The 18,687-nt window shown below is 40.7% G+C and overlaps 2 protein-coding genes across 4 annotated transcripts in view; one reads left to right on the top strand and one right to left on the bottom strand.

Annotated features, from left to right (window-relative positions):
* Positions 1 to 609: 609 nt before the first annotated feature.
* Positions 610 to 3,735, bottom strand: LOC131939613 (uncharacterized). Its single transcript, XM_059298023.1, has 4 exons — positions 3,529 to 3,735; positions 2,627 to 2,709; positions 1,948 to 1,999; positions 610 to 1,518 (listed from the first exon to the last, which is right to left on the bottom strand). Exons 1-4 carry the CDS (start codon positions 3,587 to 3,589, stop codon positions 698 to 700), a joined length of 1,017 nt encoding a protein of 338 aa, XP_059154006.1. The 5' UTR covers positions 3,590 to 3,735; the 3' UTR covers positions 610 to 697.
* A 932-nt stretch (positions 3,736 to 4,667) lies between these two features.
* LOC131939631 (organic cation transporter protein) overlaps positions 4,668 to 18,687 on the top strand; it is a 71,137-nt gene continuing 57,117 nt past the window's right edge. Inside the window, exons 1-8 of one of the 3 annotated variants that reach the window (XM_059298060.1) lie at positions 4,679 to 4,914; positions 5,100 to 5,307; positions 5,994 to 6,097; positions 9,283 to 9,437; positions 10,972 to 11,115; positions 11,157 to 11,181; positions 11,371 to 11,586; positions 11,867 to 12,093. In XM_059298060.1, the coding sequence (XP_059154043.1) occupies positions 4,772 to 4,914; positions 5,100 to 5,307; positions 5,994 to 6,097; positions 9,283 to 9,437; positions 10,972 to 11,115; positions 11,157 to 11,181; positions 11,371 to 11,586; positions 11,867 to 12,093 (1,222 nt within the window). In that variant the 5' untranslated portion in view covers positions 4,679 to 4,771. The other 2 variants (XM_059298059.1, XM_059298058.1) reach the window with 2 other exon arrangements.

The following is an 18,687-nucleotide window of genomic DNA, read 5'->3' on the forward strand; positions in this document are numbered from 1 at the left end:
GGAGTCAGAAAATGTAAATTCTGGAGTTAATGATTTAAATCCTAGACCTCCTGAGATAGAGAATCCAGATGGTCAGAATCTTGAGTCACCAAATCAAAAGCCACTGAGAAGGTCAAGCAGGACAATCAAAGTCCCAAATAAGTTAGACCTATGATTTTAAAGGTCAAAAGGACTTTGACATCATTGTTTTGTATTTTAATTATGTGGTAACATATTGTGCATTGTTTGTAAGGATGTAATCTACCATAGTGTTCATGTTACAATATAATTGGTGATTTTAGGATACTGTAAATTGTTCTATTGAGAGATGTGTTGTGTTTACTAAGGGTAAAGGGATGTAATATAGTGAGACTTGTGAAGTCAAGGGAACTCACTCTTCTGTATTAGTATTATATTTATAATGTTATCTTGAGTGATGTCCCTTACATGTTTATGTATATAAGTGTCTCGTGACTTCCGCCCTCTCTCTTACCATCATGTAGTTGAAGGCCCAATAAACGTTTTATATACAACCACATGCTTCTATCGTCAATCTATTATAGACCCAACATCGACACTTGTTTACCCATTAAAGCAAACACAAATATCGTCTTATATCAGCTATTTATAGCATTTTATTGATTTCTGTTTACCAAACATTTTTATAGTTGAGACTGAAACAAATGACGCTAAACAGACAATTTAATTAGGTCAGACGTTAAAACAAAATGGCGACCCAGTTGACGTTCATGCTATAAATAGAACTGTTGTCCCACGTGCCACAGACGAGATCGAAGCCTGTGAGCGAGATGTTGGAGGGGTAGAAGTAAAACTTGACGTTTGGGTTGAGGGTCTTGTTGAGGCTCTGGTTGGAGGTTACGTCTAACTGATACACTGAGAGAAAAACGGTAGGGATCGCCTTGTACTGGGAGGTGAAGGTCACCTGCTTGACGACACGTCGGTGGTTCTGAGAGTCCCTGAAGTTGTAGTAGGTCTTGGAGTCCCCGCACTCCACGATTCCTCCCTCCACGCGCGGTAGTGACGTCACAATCTGGCTTGAGTTTAGTCCCTCCAGCGTTTTCTCCAGGTCCGAAATCTTGACCAGAGTCTCGTTCAGTCTCTCTTCCAGCGCCTTGACCTTCGCCTCACCTTGGTACAGCCTCAAGGTCATCTGTCTTATGACCTCTTCCGTTTGAGAAATTCTCTTCATATTTTCATCCCTGCTCGCCCTAAATTCCCTGGCCATGTCCTCCAGCTGGGATGTCTTGAACTCAAACAGTTCACGGTCCGTTGGTTCCACGAGCGGAACGGTCAAGTTGGTCCGGAAGGTGATCCCGTCCCACGCAAAGTTTAAAGCGTTGACGGTGCAGACGTAGGTTCCCGCCTGACGCTGACCTGGATTGGGCCACGTCAGGTTTAGATAACCAATGGTGTTCTTGGCCGCTGTGATTATTTCACCTGCCACAGAGAGTGACTCCTGGTCCGTCAATGGCCGAGCAGGGTTGAACGCCGACAGGGAAGCGACCATTTCACCTTTTCCTAAACATGAACAATTTTACATGGAGCTAAAAAAAAAACAACTTGAGTTACTAATTAGAAATGACACAATAAATTCTATATCAATACGTTTTTTGAACAACGGAATACCTCTTTAAACTAGAGTAATCAAACTAAAATGTGAAGATCAGTAACGTAGGCAGGAAGTTGGGGTGGGGGGGGGGGGCAGATTTCTTTTTTTTTGAGGAGATTGAATATTTTAAAAGTCTTTTCATATAAGTGTACATTTTATATATAAAATGTTGTTTTTGAAACACAATGTTTTGAAATGGTATTCATGAAGTGACACTAACGCACAGTCGCCAAACGTTAAAGTAAAAAAAAATCCACATTTAGGGGTCCACCCCCTGCCCACACCACTTGTAAAGGTCAGCTTGGTGCTATTAATAGAATATCAACAAAGGGACTGACCTCGACTAATGGCTATAGTATACATTTTCTTGACATCATCATCTTCTGAAAACTAAGAAAACAAAATGGATGTAAGATTTTTGTTGTTAAAACTAGAACATATTTTAAGAGACAAAAAGTTTTAAAGGATTATAGCAAGCACAAAACTGGCAATAGGATCAGGTAAAATGTGAAAGATATCAACACACAGAGGTAGGTTTAACATTGGAGAAAGTGAAATATGGTCAGGGCATGCTAGACGTTTGTATAACAAATTACAAAGATGACTGACTGACTGGCTGACTGACTGACTGGCTGACTGACTGACTTACTGACAGACAGACAGACAGACAGACAGACAGACAGACAGACAGACAGACAGACAGACAGACAGACAGACAGACAGACAGACAGACAGACAGACAGACAGACAGACAGACAGACAGACAGACAGACAGACAGCCAGACAGACAGACAGACAGACAGACAGACAGACAGACAGACAGACAGACAGACAGACAGACAGACAGACAGACAGACAGACAGACAGACAGACAGACAGACAGACAGACAGACAGACAGACAGACAGACAGACAGACAGACAGACAGACAGACAGGCAGACAGACAGACAGACAGACAGACAGACAGACAGACAGACTGACAGACTGACTGACCGACTGACCGACTGACCGACTGACCGTGAAAGTACAGTTGACCTGCAGCTGTTTCGTCACGCTTGACTTGACAACGTCTGGGTTGGCCACTAGCTCGAGCTTGACGGCTGAAGTAGAAAAGTTGTGACATAACACTGACATGACAGTTGTGACATAAGACTGACATGACAGTTGTGACATAAGACTGACATGACAGTTGTGACATAAGACTGACATGATAGTTGTGACATAAGACTGACATGACAGTTGTGACATAACACTGACATGACAGTTGTGACATAAAACTGACATGACAGTTGTGACATAAGACTGACATGACAGTTGTGACATAAGACTGACATGACAGTTGTGACATAACACTGACATGACAGTTGTGACATAAGACTGACATGACAGTTGTGACATAAGACTGACATGACAGTTGTGACATAAGACTGACATGACAGTTGTGACATAAGACTGACATGACAGTTGTGATATAAGACTGACATGACAGTTGTGACATAACACTGACATGACAGTTGTGACATAACACTGACATGACAGTTGTGACATAACACTGACAGTAGTTACATAACACATACCAAGTGTGACATGATTGATAGCGAACGTTGGTTAAATTATAATTAAAATATTCTTGATTAAACTATTCAGCCATTTGATTATATAACAGATTGACCCTTTAACATATTGACAATATAACATGAAGAAAATATACATACGCAGTAGCTGTATGAGATGAAATACAACTTCACGAGTGACATACTGCATACAACATATTCGGGACAACCATGCAGATCAAAACTTACATTCACGTTCTTAGACTCACATGTTATAATGAAAACCAACATGAAGGTGAAACCTTACCTAGACAGTTTAAGAACACAAAAGGTAAATAAGAAGAATTGTCTCGAAACAAACCTTACCTAGACAGTTTAAGAACACACAGGTAAGTAAGATGCAATTTCTCAACATGGGAAGCGCCATTATTGTATGGCAACTGAAATAAAATGCCTCGCACTAAATTAAATCTGTCAAATTCATGAGGTTAATTAAATATTTCCCTCGCTACTTTCCCAGAAAAGACAGTCAACGGTCACTCACAAACTCCTGCTAGACTCGACTCAAAGCTTACTCTATAAATGTGTCTATTTTTACACGTTTCGATCCTGGAGTAATTTGTTAATTTAAGAAAATTAACGACTGGTCTTAATTAGTTAACATTGATTAAGTTTTCTTTTAATTAAAAAATTTAATTAAAACAAGCTGACGACAAAACTTCTAAAACTCTCACAACCAAAACGACTTCTTCATGTTCACAAACTTTTTGTGTTGGGATGGAGTTTTGTTAAGGGGCTTATACCCATACGGTCATTATGGCCGTTTGGCGCTAACCTTTATATGATTCAAATAATTGACGGTAGGGGGGGAGGGGGCGGAAGGATGGGGAGTTTCTAAAAATTATATTATTAAATTTTAACGGACATGTGATGCAACAGGTAAGAAGGTGGTCTACATCTTCAGCTACCATTGGTTACATCTTCATCCCCCAATTGCTTACATCTACACCCCCAATTGCTTACATCTACACCCCCTATTGCTTACACCTACACCCCTTGTTGCTTACACCTACATCCCCTATTGCTTACATCTACACCCCTATTGCTTACATCAACACCCCCTATTGCTTACATCAACACCCCCTATTGCTTACATCTACACCTCTATTGCTTACATCAACACCCCCTATTGCTTACATCAACACCCCCTATTGCTTACATCAACACCCCCTATTGCTTACATCTACACCCCCAATGGCTTACATCAACACCCCCTATTGCTTACATCTACACCCCCAATGGCTTACATCTACATCTTAAATAAAATGGCGCAACAAATGATGCGTGAAAAAAAGAATGTGTCATTTGTTGTTTGCGGCACATACACTTGTGTGTGTATGAATTTAGTGCGTGACGTACTGTTGCATATACATGAATTAAGTCTGTGACGTTTATAATAATGAATTACCTTACTTAGAGCATGATATAACAGAAGCAGTGACGATAACGTTTTGTTAATAAAACAACAAAAACTGCCCCACAAAAATCGCAAGTGCCCTGGATACGTTTCAATAAAGTTTTCTGCTGTGAGTTGGTCGTCTGCTTCACCATGAGGTTTGATGATGTCATCACACAGCTGGGAGAGTTTGGCTCCTACCAAAAGAGAATTTATTTCATGGTCTGTCTCATGGCCATCTTTGGCGAGTTCCAGGTCATGATGGGCGTCTTTACACTGGCCATTCCAGAACACAGGTAAGTTCCAGCTCATGATAGGTGGCCATCCCAGAACACAGGTAAATTCCAGGTTAAGATGGGTGGCCATCCCATAACACAGGTAAGTTCCAGCTCATGATGGGTGGCCATAACACAGGTAAGTTCCAGATCTTGATGGTATATTTAAAAAAAACATTTATGAATATTTCTATCCATCCCCCCAGGTGTGCGATCCCTGGTCTGGAGAACGACACGTACGAAAGTCAAGGTGAGTGGCACGTGACTCTAGTGAACCAATCAATTCCATGGCAGAGTGAGCAGAACAGGTTCTCCCAGTGTCAACTCTACAAGACCGGCTCAAGCAACGTGACGTCACGGTGTGACAGATGGGTCTACAGTAGGGAGACGTTTAGGTCTACTTTTGTTACGGAGGTGAGGTTTTAGGTCTACTTTTGTTACGGAGGTGAGGCTTTAGGTCTACTTTTGTTACGGAGGTGAGGTTTTAGGTCTACTTTTGTTACGGAGGTGAGGCTTTAGGTCTACTTTTGTTACGGAGGTGAGGCTTTAGGCCTACTTTTGTTACGGAGGTAAATATATATATATATATATATATATATATATATATATATATATATATATATATATATATATATATATATATATATATATATATATATAAAGAAACGTTTTCAATGGAAAAAGGCTACAATGGGACAACAGTTCAGGTTTCACGGATAAAATGGTGGGAAAAATATCGTCTTCAGCTATCAATGAGATACAAAAATGACCAGAAGTCCCCACCACTTCCACCAACACAATCAAGTATTACGTGTTAACTGGTTGACTGATCGCTGATTGCTAGTTTACTTGTTGGATTTGCTTTTGATAGCTTTTATCTATCCAAGAACAAACTACAAGGCAGCTGTTGTTTTTTTTCCAAGATGGGTTATCGTTCCCAACTAATGAGCAGGACTTTTCAGCTGAGCAATCATGAGCTGTACCCACCCGACCATTAGATACTGTAGTACTTTAACGAAGGGCCTATTATCTTTGAAAACCCATGAGAATGTGTAACGGTATATACTTACATTTGACCTCAACACGTCACGTGCCCACAGGTCAACATGGTGTGTGAGCAGGTCAGTCTAAGAACATACGCGAACATGTTCTACATGGGTGGCATGTTGGCTGGATCCTTTATCATGGGCTCTCTCTCCGATATGTAAGTATAACATTCTCTCTCCGATATGTAAGTATAACATTCTCTCTCCGATATGTAAGTATAACATTCTCTCTCCGATATGTAAGTATAACATTCTCTCTCCGATATGTAAGTATAACATTCTCTCTCCGATATGTAAGTATAACATTCTCTCTCCGATATGTAAGTATGACATTCTCTCTCCGATATGTAAGTATGACATTCTCTCTCCGATATGTAAGTATGACATTCTCTCTCCGATATGTAAGTATGACATTCTCTCTGCGATATGTAAGTATAACATTCTCTCTCCGATATGTAAGTATAACATTCTCTCTCCGATATGTAAGTATGACATTCTCTCTCGGATATGTAAGTATAACATTCTCTTTCCGATATGTAAGGATATCATTCTCTCTCCGATATGTAAGTATAACATTCTCTCTTCGATATATAACATTCTCTCTCCGATATGTAAGTATAACATTCTCTTTCCGATATGTAAGGATATCATTCTCTCTCCGATATGTAAGTATAACATTCTCTCTTCGATATATAACATTCTCTCTCCGATATGTAAGTATAACATTCTCTCTCCGATATGTAAGTCTAACATTCTCTCTCCGATATGTAAGTCTAACATTCTCTCTCCGATATGTAAGTATAACATTCTCTCTCCGATATGTAAGTATAACATTCTCTCTCCGATATGTAAGTATAACATTCTCTCTCCGATATGTAAGTATAACATTCTCTCTCCGATATGTAAGTATAACATTCTCTCTCCGATATGTAAGTATAACATTCTCTCTCCGATATGTAAGTATGACATTCTCTCTCCGATATGTAAGTATGACATTCTCTCTCCGATATGTAAGTATGACATTCTCTCTCCGATATGTAAGTATGACATTCTCTCTGCGATATGTAAGTATAACATTCTCTCTCCGATATGTAAGTATAACATTCTCTCTCCGATATGTAAGTATGACATTCTCTCTCGGATATGTAAGTATAACATTCTCTTTCCGATATGTAAGTATAACATTCTCTCTCCGATATGTAAGGATATCATTCTCTCTCCGATATGTAAGTATAACATTCTCTTTCCGATATGTAAGGATATCATTCTCTCTCCGATATGTAAGTATAACATTCTCTCTTCGATATATAACATTCTCTCTCCGATATGTAAGTATAACATTCTCTTTCCGATATGTAAGGATATCATTCTCTCTCCGATATGTAAGTATAACATTCTCTCTTCGATATATAACATTCTCTCTCCGATATGTAAGTATAACATTCTCTCTCCGATATGTAAGTCTAACATTCTCTCTCCGATATGTAAGTCTAACATTCTCTCTCCGATATGTAAGTATAACATTCTCTCTCCGATATGTAAGTATAACATTCTCTCTCCGATATGTAAGCATAACATTCTCTCTCCGATATGTAAGTCTAACATTCTCTCTCCGATATGTAAGTATAACATTCTCTCTCCGATATGTAAGTATAACATTCTCTCTCCGATATGTAAGTATAACATTCTCTCTCCGATATGTAAGTATAACATTCTCTCTCCGATATGTAAGTATAACATTCTCTCTCCGATATGTAAGTATAACATTCTCTCTCCGATATGTAAGTATGACATTCTCTCTCCGATATGTAAGTATGACATTCTCTCTCCGATATGTAAGTATGACATTCTCTCTCCGATATGTAAGTATGACATTCTCTCTGCGATATGTAAGTATAACATTCTCTCTCCGATATGTAAGTATAACATTCTCTCTCCGATATGTAAGTATGACATTCTCTCTCGGATATGTAAGTATAACATTCTCTTTCCGATATGTAAGTATAACATTCTCTCTCCGATATGTAAGGATATCATTCTCTCTCCGATATGTAAGTATAACATTCTCTTTCCGATATGTAAGGATATCATTCTCTCTCCGATATGTAAGTATAACATTCTCTCTTCGATATATAACATTCTCCCCTCCGATATGTAAGTATAACATTCTCTTTCCGATATGTAAGGATATCATTCTCTCTCCGATATGTAAGTATAACATTCTCTCTTCGATATATAACATTCTCTCTCCGATATGTAAGTATAACATTCTCTCTCCGATATGTAAGTCTAACATTCTCTCTCCGATATGTAAGTCTAACATTCTCTCTCCGATATGTAAGTATAACATTCTCTCTCCGATATGTAAGGATATCATTCTCTCTCCGATATGTAAGTATAACATTCTCTCTTCGATATATAACATTCTCTCTCCGATATGTAAGTATAACATTCTCTCTCCGATATGTAAGCATAACATTCTCTCTCCGATATGTAAGGTGACGAATCTGTACAGAAAGGTTTCCTCTGATTACAAAGTTATTTTTAGAACTGTGACCTTGTTTTATAAAAGAGCGTTATTCTTTGTAAACAAAGTTTGTGAAATATTCACGCATTTCATAGAGTATTATCATTTTTGTTTTTTAACTGAAGGCTTTGTTTTGAATTGTTTATGGACAAAGGGAAACAACCAAAAAATATGTTTTGCAAGATAATCCAAGCATGGTTAACTCCTCTGATTATTCAAAATTATATAATATTCGTTTTGTATTATAGTGCTCTCAATGAGTCCTTGTAAGTCATTGGGGCCGAAATTGAAATTATTTTTACGCTGAAACCTTCACGAGAGTATTCTCATCAAATCCCCAAAGCGATCAGATGAAAGGTGTAGTAATGCGCAAAGGCCTGTAAGTAAACCTTAGCATCTCTGTCTCATATGTAAGTTTGTCTTGGGATATCTCAAGGTTATGTAAGTATAATCTTAGATATCATTCTAACACTCAAACTAGTTCTGTGCTCTTGTGGAGCATCCATGTATCGTTAGGGTACAAGACAGAGAATCATTTGTTTTCCTAAAACCTCCATACCGTGCATTAAGATGTACACATATTGACAAAGTTTAGACATAAGAAAGTAAAAATGGTATAGTGCTACATATTTCTTCCATTAAGGTTTGGACGTAGAAAGATCATGATGGGTAGCATAGTGTTACATATTTTTTCCATTAAGGTTTGGACGTAGGAAGGTCATGATGGTGGCATAGTGCTACATATTTCTTCCATTAAGGTTTGGGTGTAGGAAGGTCATGATGGCTAGCATAGTGTTACATATTTTTTCCATTAAGGTTTGGACGTAGGAAGGTCATGATGGCTGGCATAGTGCTACATCTGGCCTGTAGTATCGCCACTGGCTGTGTGACGTCATACATCCCGTTTGTTGTGCTGAGGTTCCTGACCAGTTTCTTCAATGTCGGCGTTTACCTGGTCACTTACGTCATAGGTATGTAATCTACCTGGTTACATATGTCACAGGTATGTAATCTATCTAGTCACCTAAGTCATAGGTATGTAATCCACCTGGTTACATATGTCACAGGTATGTAATCTACCTGGTTACATATGTCACAGGTATGTAATCTACCTGGTTACATATGTCACAGGTATGTAATCTACCTGGTTACATATGTCATAGGTATGTAATCTACCTGGTCACCTACGTCATAGGTATGTAATTTATCTAGTCACCTACGTCATAGGTATGTAATTTATCTAGTCACCTACGTCATAGGTATGTAATTTATCTAGTCACCTAAGTCATAGGTATGTAATCCACCTGGTTACATATGTCACAGGTATGTAATCTATCTAGTCACCTAAGTCATAGGTATGTAATCCACCTGGTTACATATGTCACAGGTATGTAATCTACCTGGTTACATATGTCATAGGTATGTAATCTACTTGGTCACCTACGTCATAGGTATGTAATTTATCTAGTCACCTACGTCATAGGTATGTAATTTATCTAGTCACCTAAGTCATAGGTATGTAATCTACCTGGTTACATATGTCATAGGTATGTAATCTACCTGGTTACATGTCACAAGTATGTAATCTACCTGGTTACATATGTCATAGGTATGTAATCTACCTGGTTACATATGGTATAAGTATGTGTTGACGGCGTTAAATGTTTACTTGTGATCATTCAGTATGTCAGTATTTAGTGCTACTACATAGCTTGAAGCTATTCGCAAAACGGCTTATAAAATGACTTTGTAGCTTTTAAAATGACTTTGATGCTAATAAAATGACTTTGTGGCTTATAAAATAAATTTGTGGCTTATAAAATGACTTTGTGGCTTATAAAATGACTGTGTACGCCCAGTGGCGTAGCGAGGTCGGGTGTCACCCGGTGCGGCACTTAATGGTGTCACCCCCCCCCCCCCCCAGAGGCATAGAGACCCTTACCAGGGACAAACTTTCAAATTTTCGATTTACACCCCCCTCAAACTTTCGATTTGCACCCCCCCTCAAACTTTCGATTTGCACCACCCCCCTCAAGTTTTCGATTTGCACCCCCCCCTCAAACTTTCGATATGCACCCCCCTCAAGTTTTCGATTTGCACCCCCCCTCGAGTTTTTCTCTATATATTTTGCTATTTTTTGCCTTGGTGTCACCCCCCCCCCCCCCTAAATGGTGTCACCCGGTGCGATCCGCATCCCCCGCCCCCCCCCCCCTCGCTACGCCCCTGTGTACGCCTTTAACGTGAAAAAGTTAATCAGCCATGTAAGTGGCAGTTCTGTAAAAACGTCATCTAGTAAGATCAGGGTTTTGTAAAAGGGCAATAAGTTGCCTCCCCTACTCACTTTGTTTGTGAGTAGAGGGGAGTAACTCGTCAAAGAAAATTTTCTCTGCAAAAAAAAATATGTCTGATAAATGTCAGTGAAACATTTTAAAAGATCTTACTAAATCTCCTTTTAACATCATCACTATTTACAGCCATTTACAGGATTTGTTCTAATGTCAACAGCTATGGAGATGGTTGGCCCCAGCAAGAGAAAGTATGTCGGGATTGTGACCAACTTTGTCTGGTGTTTTGGCGGGTTTCTGCAGACGGCGGCGGCTTATGGCATCAGAGATTGGCATCACCTGCAGATCGTTCTCTCAGTCCCAGCGGCCATCACTTTGTCCTATTTCTTGTAAGTCTTAGTCCCCCAGCCTTGACCTTGTCCTATTTCTTGTAAGACTAAAATATATTTGCATTGCATATAGCGAGAATTCATTCTGAAATTCTAAAGATTTTTTGTAACTTTAAATATGTTATTAAAGACAAAAGTATCACGATATATTTAATTTGCCTACTAAATAAGATCACATCGTACTTTTCCATAAGATAACCTTTCAGAACAAACTGAAACAATTTTTATAGCCTGATCCCCGAGTCACCAAGATGGCTGGTCAATGTCGGCCGTGTGAAAGAAGCTTCGGACATCGTCAGGAAAATCGCCAAAGAAAATCAGGCGGACCTCTCAGAGAAAACTTTAAGCCTGCAAGACGTCGAGTTGGAAGGTCAGGGTGAAAAAATCTGGCACATGTTGACCATTCCTGTCCTGCTGGTGAGGACACTGATCATCTTTTTCAACTGGTGAGAGTTACCGTTCGTTGTGCTTTTCATCTAGTCTTTGTATATTTTCGTTAACTAGTTAAGACATTTGAAAATTGTCATAAACCGCAGTTTATCATGGGTATACTCATCAATACTAAACATTGGGTTTTATTTTATTGTTATTTTGATGATTGTTTTTTTTTTAATTATAGAAAAAAATGGCGAAAATGAAATTTAATATTTGTCTTTATGATTCATTTAGTGTAGGATGAAATAGTATATATTGTTTTTACATATGTGTGATTTGATGTTTACCAAGGATGGTGTGCAGTATGGTATATTATGGTTTGAGCTTAAATAGTGGAAACTTATCTGGCAACCTGTACCTCAACTTCTTTTTGATGACGCTGGTGGAGCTGTTGTCGTACGTGGTTACCCTCCCTCTGCTGGATGTAGTTGGGCGACGTCTGCTTCAGTGCTGCTTCATGCTGATCAGTGGCGTGGCCTGTATCTCCACCTTGTTTCCTGTCATCTATGGGAGCTCAGGTAGGTCATTGTTTTATGGGAGCTCAGGTAGGACATTATTTTATGGAAGCTCAGGTAGGACATTGTTTTATGGGAGCTCAGGTAGGACATTGTTTTATGGGACCTCAGGTAGGACATTGTTTCATGGGAGCTTAGGTAGGACATTGTTTTATGGGAGCTCAGGTAGGACATTGTTTATGGGAGCTCAGGTAGGTCATTGTTTTATGGGAGCTCAGGTAGGAGATTGTTTTATGGGAGCTCAGGTAGGACATTGTTTTATGGGAGCTCAGGTAGGACATTGTTTTATGGGAGCTCAGGTAGGACATTGTTTTATGGGAGCTCAGGTAGGACATTGTTTCATGGGAGCTCAGGTAGGAGATTGTTTTATGGGAGCTCAAGTAGGGCATTGTTTTATGGGAGCTCAGGTAGGACATTGTTTTATGGGAGCTCAGGTAGGTCATTGTTTTATGGGAGCTCAGGTAGGACATTGTTTTATGGGAGCTCAGGTAGGACATTGTTTTATGGGAGCTCAGGTAGGACATTGTTTTATGGGAGCTCAGGTAGGACATTGTTTTATGGGAGCTCAGGTAGGACATTGTTTTATGGGTGCTCAGGTAGGACATTGTTTTATGGGAGCTCAGGTAGGACCTTGTTTAATAGGAGCTTAGGTAGGACATTGTTTCATGGTAGCTTAGGTAGGACATTGTTTTATGGGAGCTCAGGTAGGGCATTGTTTATGGGAGCTCAGGTAGGACATTGTTTTATGGGAGCTCAGGTAGGACATTGTTTTATGGGAGCTCAGGTAGGTCATTGTTTTATGGGAGCTCAGGTAGGACATTGTTTGTATGGGAGCTCAGGTAGGACATTGTTTTATGGGAGCTCAGGTAGGACATTGTTTCATGGGAGCTCAGGTAGGACAATTTTTCATAGGAGCTCAGGTAGGAACTTTTTAGTGAGAGCTCAGGTAGGACCTTGTTTTATGGGAGCTCAGGTAGGACATTGTTTTATGGGAGCTCAGGTAGGACATTGTTTTATGGGAGCTCAGGTAGGACATTGTTTTATGGGAGCTCAGGTAGGACATTGTTTTATGGGAGCTCAGGTAGGACATTTTTAATGGGAGCTTAGGTAGGACATTGTTTTATGGGAGCTCAGGTAGGACATTGTTTCCTGTCATCTATGGGAGCTCAGGTAGGAGATTGTTTTATGGGAGTTCAGGTAGGACATTGTTTTATGGGAGCTCAGGTAGGTCATTGTTTTATGGGAGCTCAGGTAGGACATTGTTTTTATGGGAGCTCAGGTAGGAGATTGTTTTATGGGAGCTCAGGTAGGACATTGTTTCATGGGAGCTCAGGTAGGACAATTTTTCATAGGAGCTCAGGTAGGACATTTTATGGGAGTTTAGGTAGGACATTTTTTATGGGAGCTCAGGTAGGACATTGTTTTATGGGAGCTCAGGTAGGTCATTGTTTTATGGGAGCTCAGGTAGGACATTTTTTATGGGAGCTTAGGTAGGACATTGTTTTATGGGAGCTTAGGTAGGACATTGTTTATGGGAGCTCAGGTAGGTCATTGTTTTATGGGAGCTCAGGTAGGAGATTGTTTTATGGGAGCTCAGGTAGGACATTGTTTTATGGGAGCTCAGGTAGGACATTGTTTTATGGGAGCTCAGGTAGGACATTGTTTTATGGGAGCTCAGGTAGGACATTGTTTCATGGGAGCTCAGGTAGGAGATTGTTTTATGGGAGCTCAAGTAGGGCATTGTTTTATGGGAGCTCAGGTAGGACATTGTTTTATGGGAGCTCAGGTAGGTCATTGTTTTATGGGAGCTCAGGTAGGACATTGTTTATGGGAGTTCAGGTAGGGCATTGTTTTATGGGAGCTCAGGTAGGACATTGTTTTATGGGAGCTCAGGTAGGGCATTGTTTTATGGGAGCTTAGGTAGGAGATTGTTTTATGGGAGCTCAGGTAGGACATTGTTTTATGGGAGCTCAGGTAGGACATTGTTTTATGGGAGCTCAGGTAGGACATTGTTTTATGGGAGCTCAGGTAGGACATTGTTTTATGGGAGCTCAGGTAGGACATTGTTTTATGGGAGCTCAGGTAGGACATTGTTTTATGGGTGCTCAGGTAGGACATTGTTTTATGGGAGCTCAGGTAGGACCTTGTTTAATAGGAGCTTAGGTAGGACATTGTTTCATGGGAGCTTAGGTAGGACATTGTTTTAATGGAGCTCAGGTAGGGCATTGTTTATGGGAGCTCAGGTAGGACATTGTTTTATGGGAGCTCAGGTAGGACATTGTTTTATGGGAGCTCAGGTAGGTCATTGTTTTATGGGAGCTCAGGTAGGACATTGTTTGTATGGGAGCTCAGGTAGGAGATTGTTTTATGGAAGCTCAGGTAGGACATTGTTTTATGGGAGCTCAGGTAGGACATTGTTTCATGGGAGCTCAGGTAGGACAATTTTTCATAGGAGCTCAGGTAGGAACTTTTTAGTGAGAGCTCAGGTAGGACCTTGTTTTATGGGAGCTCAGGTAGGACATTGTTTTATGGGAGCTCAGGTAGGACATTGTTTTATGGGAGCTCAGGTAGGACATTGTTTTATGGGAGCTCAGGTAGGACATTGTTTTATGGGAGCTCAGGTAGGACATTTTTAATGGGAGCTTAGGTAGGACATTTTTAATGGGAGCTTAGGTAGGACATTGTTTTATGGGAGCTCAGGTAGGACATTGTTTCCTGTCATCTATGGGAGCTCAGGTAGGAGATTGTTTTATGGGAGTTCAGGTAGGACATTGTTTTATGGGAGCTCAGGTAGGTCATTGTTTTATGGGAGCTCAGGTAGGACATTGTTTTTATGGGAGCTCAGGTAGGAGATTGTTTTATGGGAGCTCAGGTAGGACATTGTTTCATGGGAGCTCAGGTAGGACAATTTTTCATAGGAGCTCAGGTAGGACATTTTATGGGAGTTTAGGTAGGACATTTTTTATGGGAGCTCAGGTAGGACATTGTTTTATGGGAGCTCAGGTAGGTCATTGTTTTATGGGAGCTCAGGTAGGACATTTTTTATGGGAGCTTAGGTAGGACATTGTTTTATGGGAGCTCAGGTAGGACATTGTTTCCTGTCATCTATGGGAGCTCAGGTAGGAGATTGATTTATGGGAGTTCAGGTAGGAGATTGTTTTATGGGAGCTCAGGTAGGAAATTGTTTTATGGGAGCTCAGGTAGGACATTGTTTCTTGTCATCTAACGATATATATATATATATATATATATATATATATATATATATATATATATATATATATATATATATATATATATATATATATATATATATATATATATATATATATATATATATATGTAACGAGTCCCCGAGTCTATCCTGCCGACAACGCCAAATGTGACCTTCCCGAGTCTAACCACTCATTCCACACAACATTGACCACAGCATAGATACTCGAAGATGCAGGTTCATTATTGATCCTTTTATTACATGAATCAAAGAATGCTTCACAATAATATAATGAATCAAGAGAGATGTTTCACAATAATAGTCTGAATCAACGGACCCCCAACAGTCCTCACTAGGCTTCATCTAACTGAATACACATGTCTAACGTCCTTCTTAACACAATATAACCAACTTGATACTGCCTGACCGAGAGAGAGAGACTGACGGACTGACTGACAGACCTTCTGAGACTGACTGAGAGAGACTGACTTTCTGAGACCTCGAGCTCAGCCGTCGCCTTCCTTATATCCCCTTCATAATCGTACTCATATTCGGTCCTATCATAATCGTAATTGTAATCGATTCTAATCGTTACATCAGACTGTTAATTACGCCGCTTCTGTCGTACAGTCCGATTTTAATAAGCCACCTGCATCCTGTCACATCAAAGTTGACAGACCGTCTTTCGTATCGCTTCCCGAGATACTACGCCTTGGCATCAGCCAACACCTGCACTGTGACGTCAGACTGTAACACGTTATGTCTCTTGGTAACTTCCCCTAGTTACATCCACCCCTGCCTTTTTTTGTGTGTTATCAACCACAAACAACGCTTGGCAGGTGCAGTCCTTCAAAGTCCATCGCACCACCGTAAAAAAAAATCCATTGTTCCACTCACTGTCAATGTCGTCACATTCGTATAAGATTGACAGTTATCCCTATTTCACATATCCAATGTGTCTACATCATCTTCCTCAGACACAAAACAGTTCTAGAATTCACATCCACCTTTTTTCGTTTGGTGCCTTCACCAGTTCACTTTTATGACTTTTTGAACAGTCTGTTTTCATACCAGCGCGACCATGAAAGAATTGATGGTTGCTGACAAAAAATTTCGTATTCTTTCTGTTTCTCAAACTTCTCCGCGGACCACTTATCTGATGGTCTACTGTCTCTCTGCTTTTGGAGGGACCGGGATCCTCCTTGTTGCCGGTATCCTCCCCTTGTGTGTCGCTGTTGTTCTGTTGATGGTGACATGGTTCCGGGATGGGTATGTGAATTTCCGTTATAGTTTCCGGTTCCCTAATTGTCTTGGGTTTCCTTGTGTGTAACTGCTCTCCTTGACTATGACAATATTTCTTTAATTGAGCAATATTCGCCCACCGATCCGGTTTGGTGTGATCGATGGGTCTTATCTTAAAGGGGCCACCTGCTACTTTAGGCATCTCCACGACTTGCCATATCTCCTGTCCCCAGAGATCGTGGATTTTGTTTCTGCCTAACGGGTGGCTACGCAGTAATACCCTGTCGTTCAGTTTGAGTGGCGGGTCCTTTGTCTGTACCGGCGGTTCCCTTCGCCGTGCTTCATGTTCTAGTCTTTCCTGTACTACCCTGTACATTTCTCTAATTCGTCTCATATGTTCATTCACATATTCCAGTACAGTGTATGAGCCAGTCATACTCTCCTTTTTTCCTAGGAACAAGTCAAGGGGGAGTCGAGCCTCCCGTCCGAACAGCAACATGTATGGCGAAAAGCCGGTTGTGGCATGGGGGGTGCAGTTGTATAGATATACCAACTCTGGGAGAAAATCAGGCCAACGTTGTTTCTGTTCAGGTTCTAGAGTACGCAGCAAATCATGCATGCTGCGGTTGAACCGCTCGCACTGTCCGTTTCCTTTCGGATTAAATGTGGTTGTTCTAGATTTGTTGATCCCGTAGTGGCTGCACAGTTGGTTAATTACTTCTGACTCAAAGGCCCTTCCTTGGTCAGAGTGTAATTGTCTTGGTATGCCATATTTGATGAACCAATGTTCTATTAAGACCTTTGCCACTGTTTTGGCAGTCTGATCTCGTGTGGGCACCGCCACAGTCCATTTGGTGAAAACATCAGTCAATACCAACACATGTTCCGTCCCATCCGATGATTGCTCCAACGACGTAAAGTCCATAGCCACAATCTCTAGTGGTTTTGTCGCTAATAGGTGTCCCGATGGCTGTCTCATTTTGACAACTGGCATTTTCGCATGCTGACACCTCACACAAGCCTCACAATGGCGTTTGACCTCCATTTCCATATTGGGCCAGTAACACCTCCGTCGTAATATTTTGTGCGTCCTGTCCTGACCCTGGTGTCCTGCCCTGTCATGTGCCAACCTTAGCACTTCTTCTCGTAATTGTCCAGGCACCACCACCTGGTGTATTGTCCCATCAATTTGGTCATGAATTCTCCGCATGAGAACACCATCCTGTATACTGAGACGGTCCCACTGACTCAGTATTTTCTTTGTTTCTCGACCAAATTGTTCTCTTTCCCTTCTTCCTGGGAATTTTTGTTCCTGGACGTGTTTCAACAGCGGCTGTAAGCCACTATCCGTTCTCTGGGCATTTCTTATTTCTTTGTGATTAAGGCAACTAAAATCACCAATGTCCATATGTCCGGGCTCTGTGGAAATGTGCTCCACCCCGGTCTGTCCGTTCTGCCTCACTTGCACCCCGTGAGGGATATCTGTTGACGCTCTGACCTCACATATTCCTGTCAGCGTTTCTTCCTCATCGCCCGGTCTCTCGTAAGGATTCCTTGATAAGGCGTCCGCATTGCCATTGGACCGCCCCGGGCGATATTTTATCTCTAGGTCAAAGAGTGCCAATTCTGCTGCCCATCGCTGTTCGATGGATCCCAACTTTGCTGTCTTTAGGTGACTCAAGGGGTTATTGTCAGTGTATACCACACATTTAGCACCTAATAAATAGTCCCTGAATTTTTCCGTCACAGCCCATTTTAATGTCAAAAGTTCTAGTTTCATGGCGCTGTAATTTGTCATGTTCTTCTCTGATTCCTTCAGAGCTCGACTGGCATAAGCAATAACCCTGAAACCTTGCTTTTGTTGTTGTGATAGCACAGCTCCCAGACCTTTAGAGCTGGCGTCAATTTCTAGCCGAAATGGTTTGTCAAAGTCTGCGTATCCTAATATCGGCGCCTCTGTCAAAGCCTTTTTCAATAGCTTAAACGAGTTCAGGCATTCCTCAGTCCATAATTCACCTATCCGTTGTGTTTTACCTTTCTTTTTCTCCTTACTGTGTTTCTTTGTCATTTTGTTTACCAAGTCATGCAATGGTGCGGCAATTTTTGCAAAACCAGGCACAACTTTTCTATAATAGGAAGCA

This window comes from Physella acuta, unplaced genomic scaffold, assembly GCF_028476545.2.
Source record: "Physella acuta isolate Inbredline_101_S28 unplaced genomic scaffold, ASM2847654v3 ptg000285l, whole genome shotgun sequence".
NCBI classification, from domain to species: Eukaryota; Metazoa; Mollusca; class Gastropoda; family Physidae; genus Physella; species Physella acuta.

Coding starts and splice junctions, on each gene's coding strand:
- LOC131939613 (XM_059298023.1), bottom strand. CDS start 3,589: ATGGCGCTTCCCATGTTGAGAAATTGCATCTTACTTACCTGTGTGTTC. Junction 2,710..3,528: donor TGTGTTCTTAAACTGTCTAG/GTAAGGTTTGTT, acceptor TTTCTACTTCAG/CCGTCAAGCTCGAGCTAGTG. Junction 1,519..1,947: donor TACTATAGCCATTAGTCGAG/GTCAGTCCCTTT, acceptor GTTCATGTTTAG/GAAAAGGTGAAATGGTCGCT.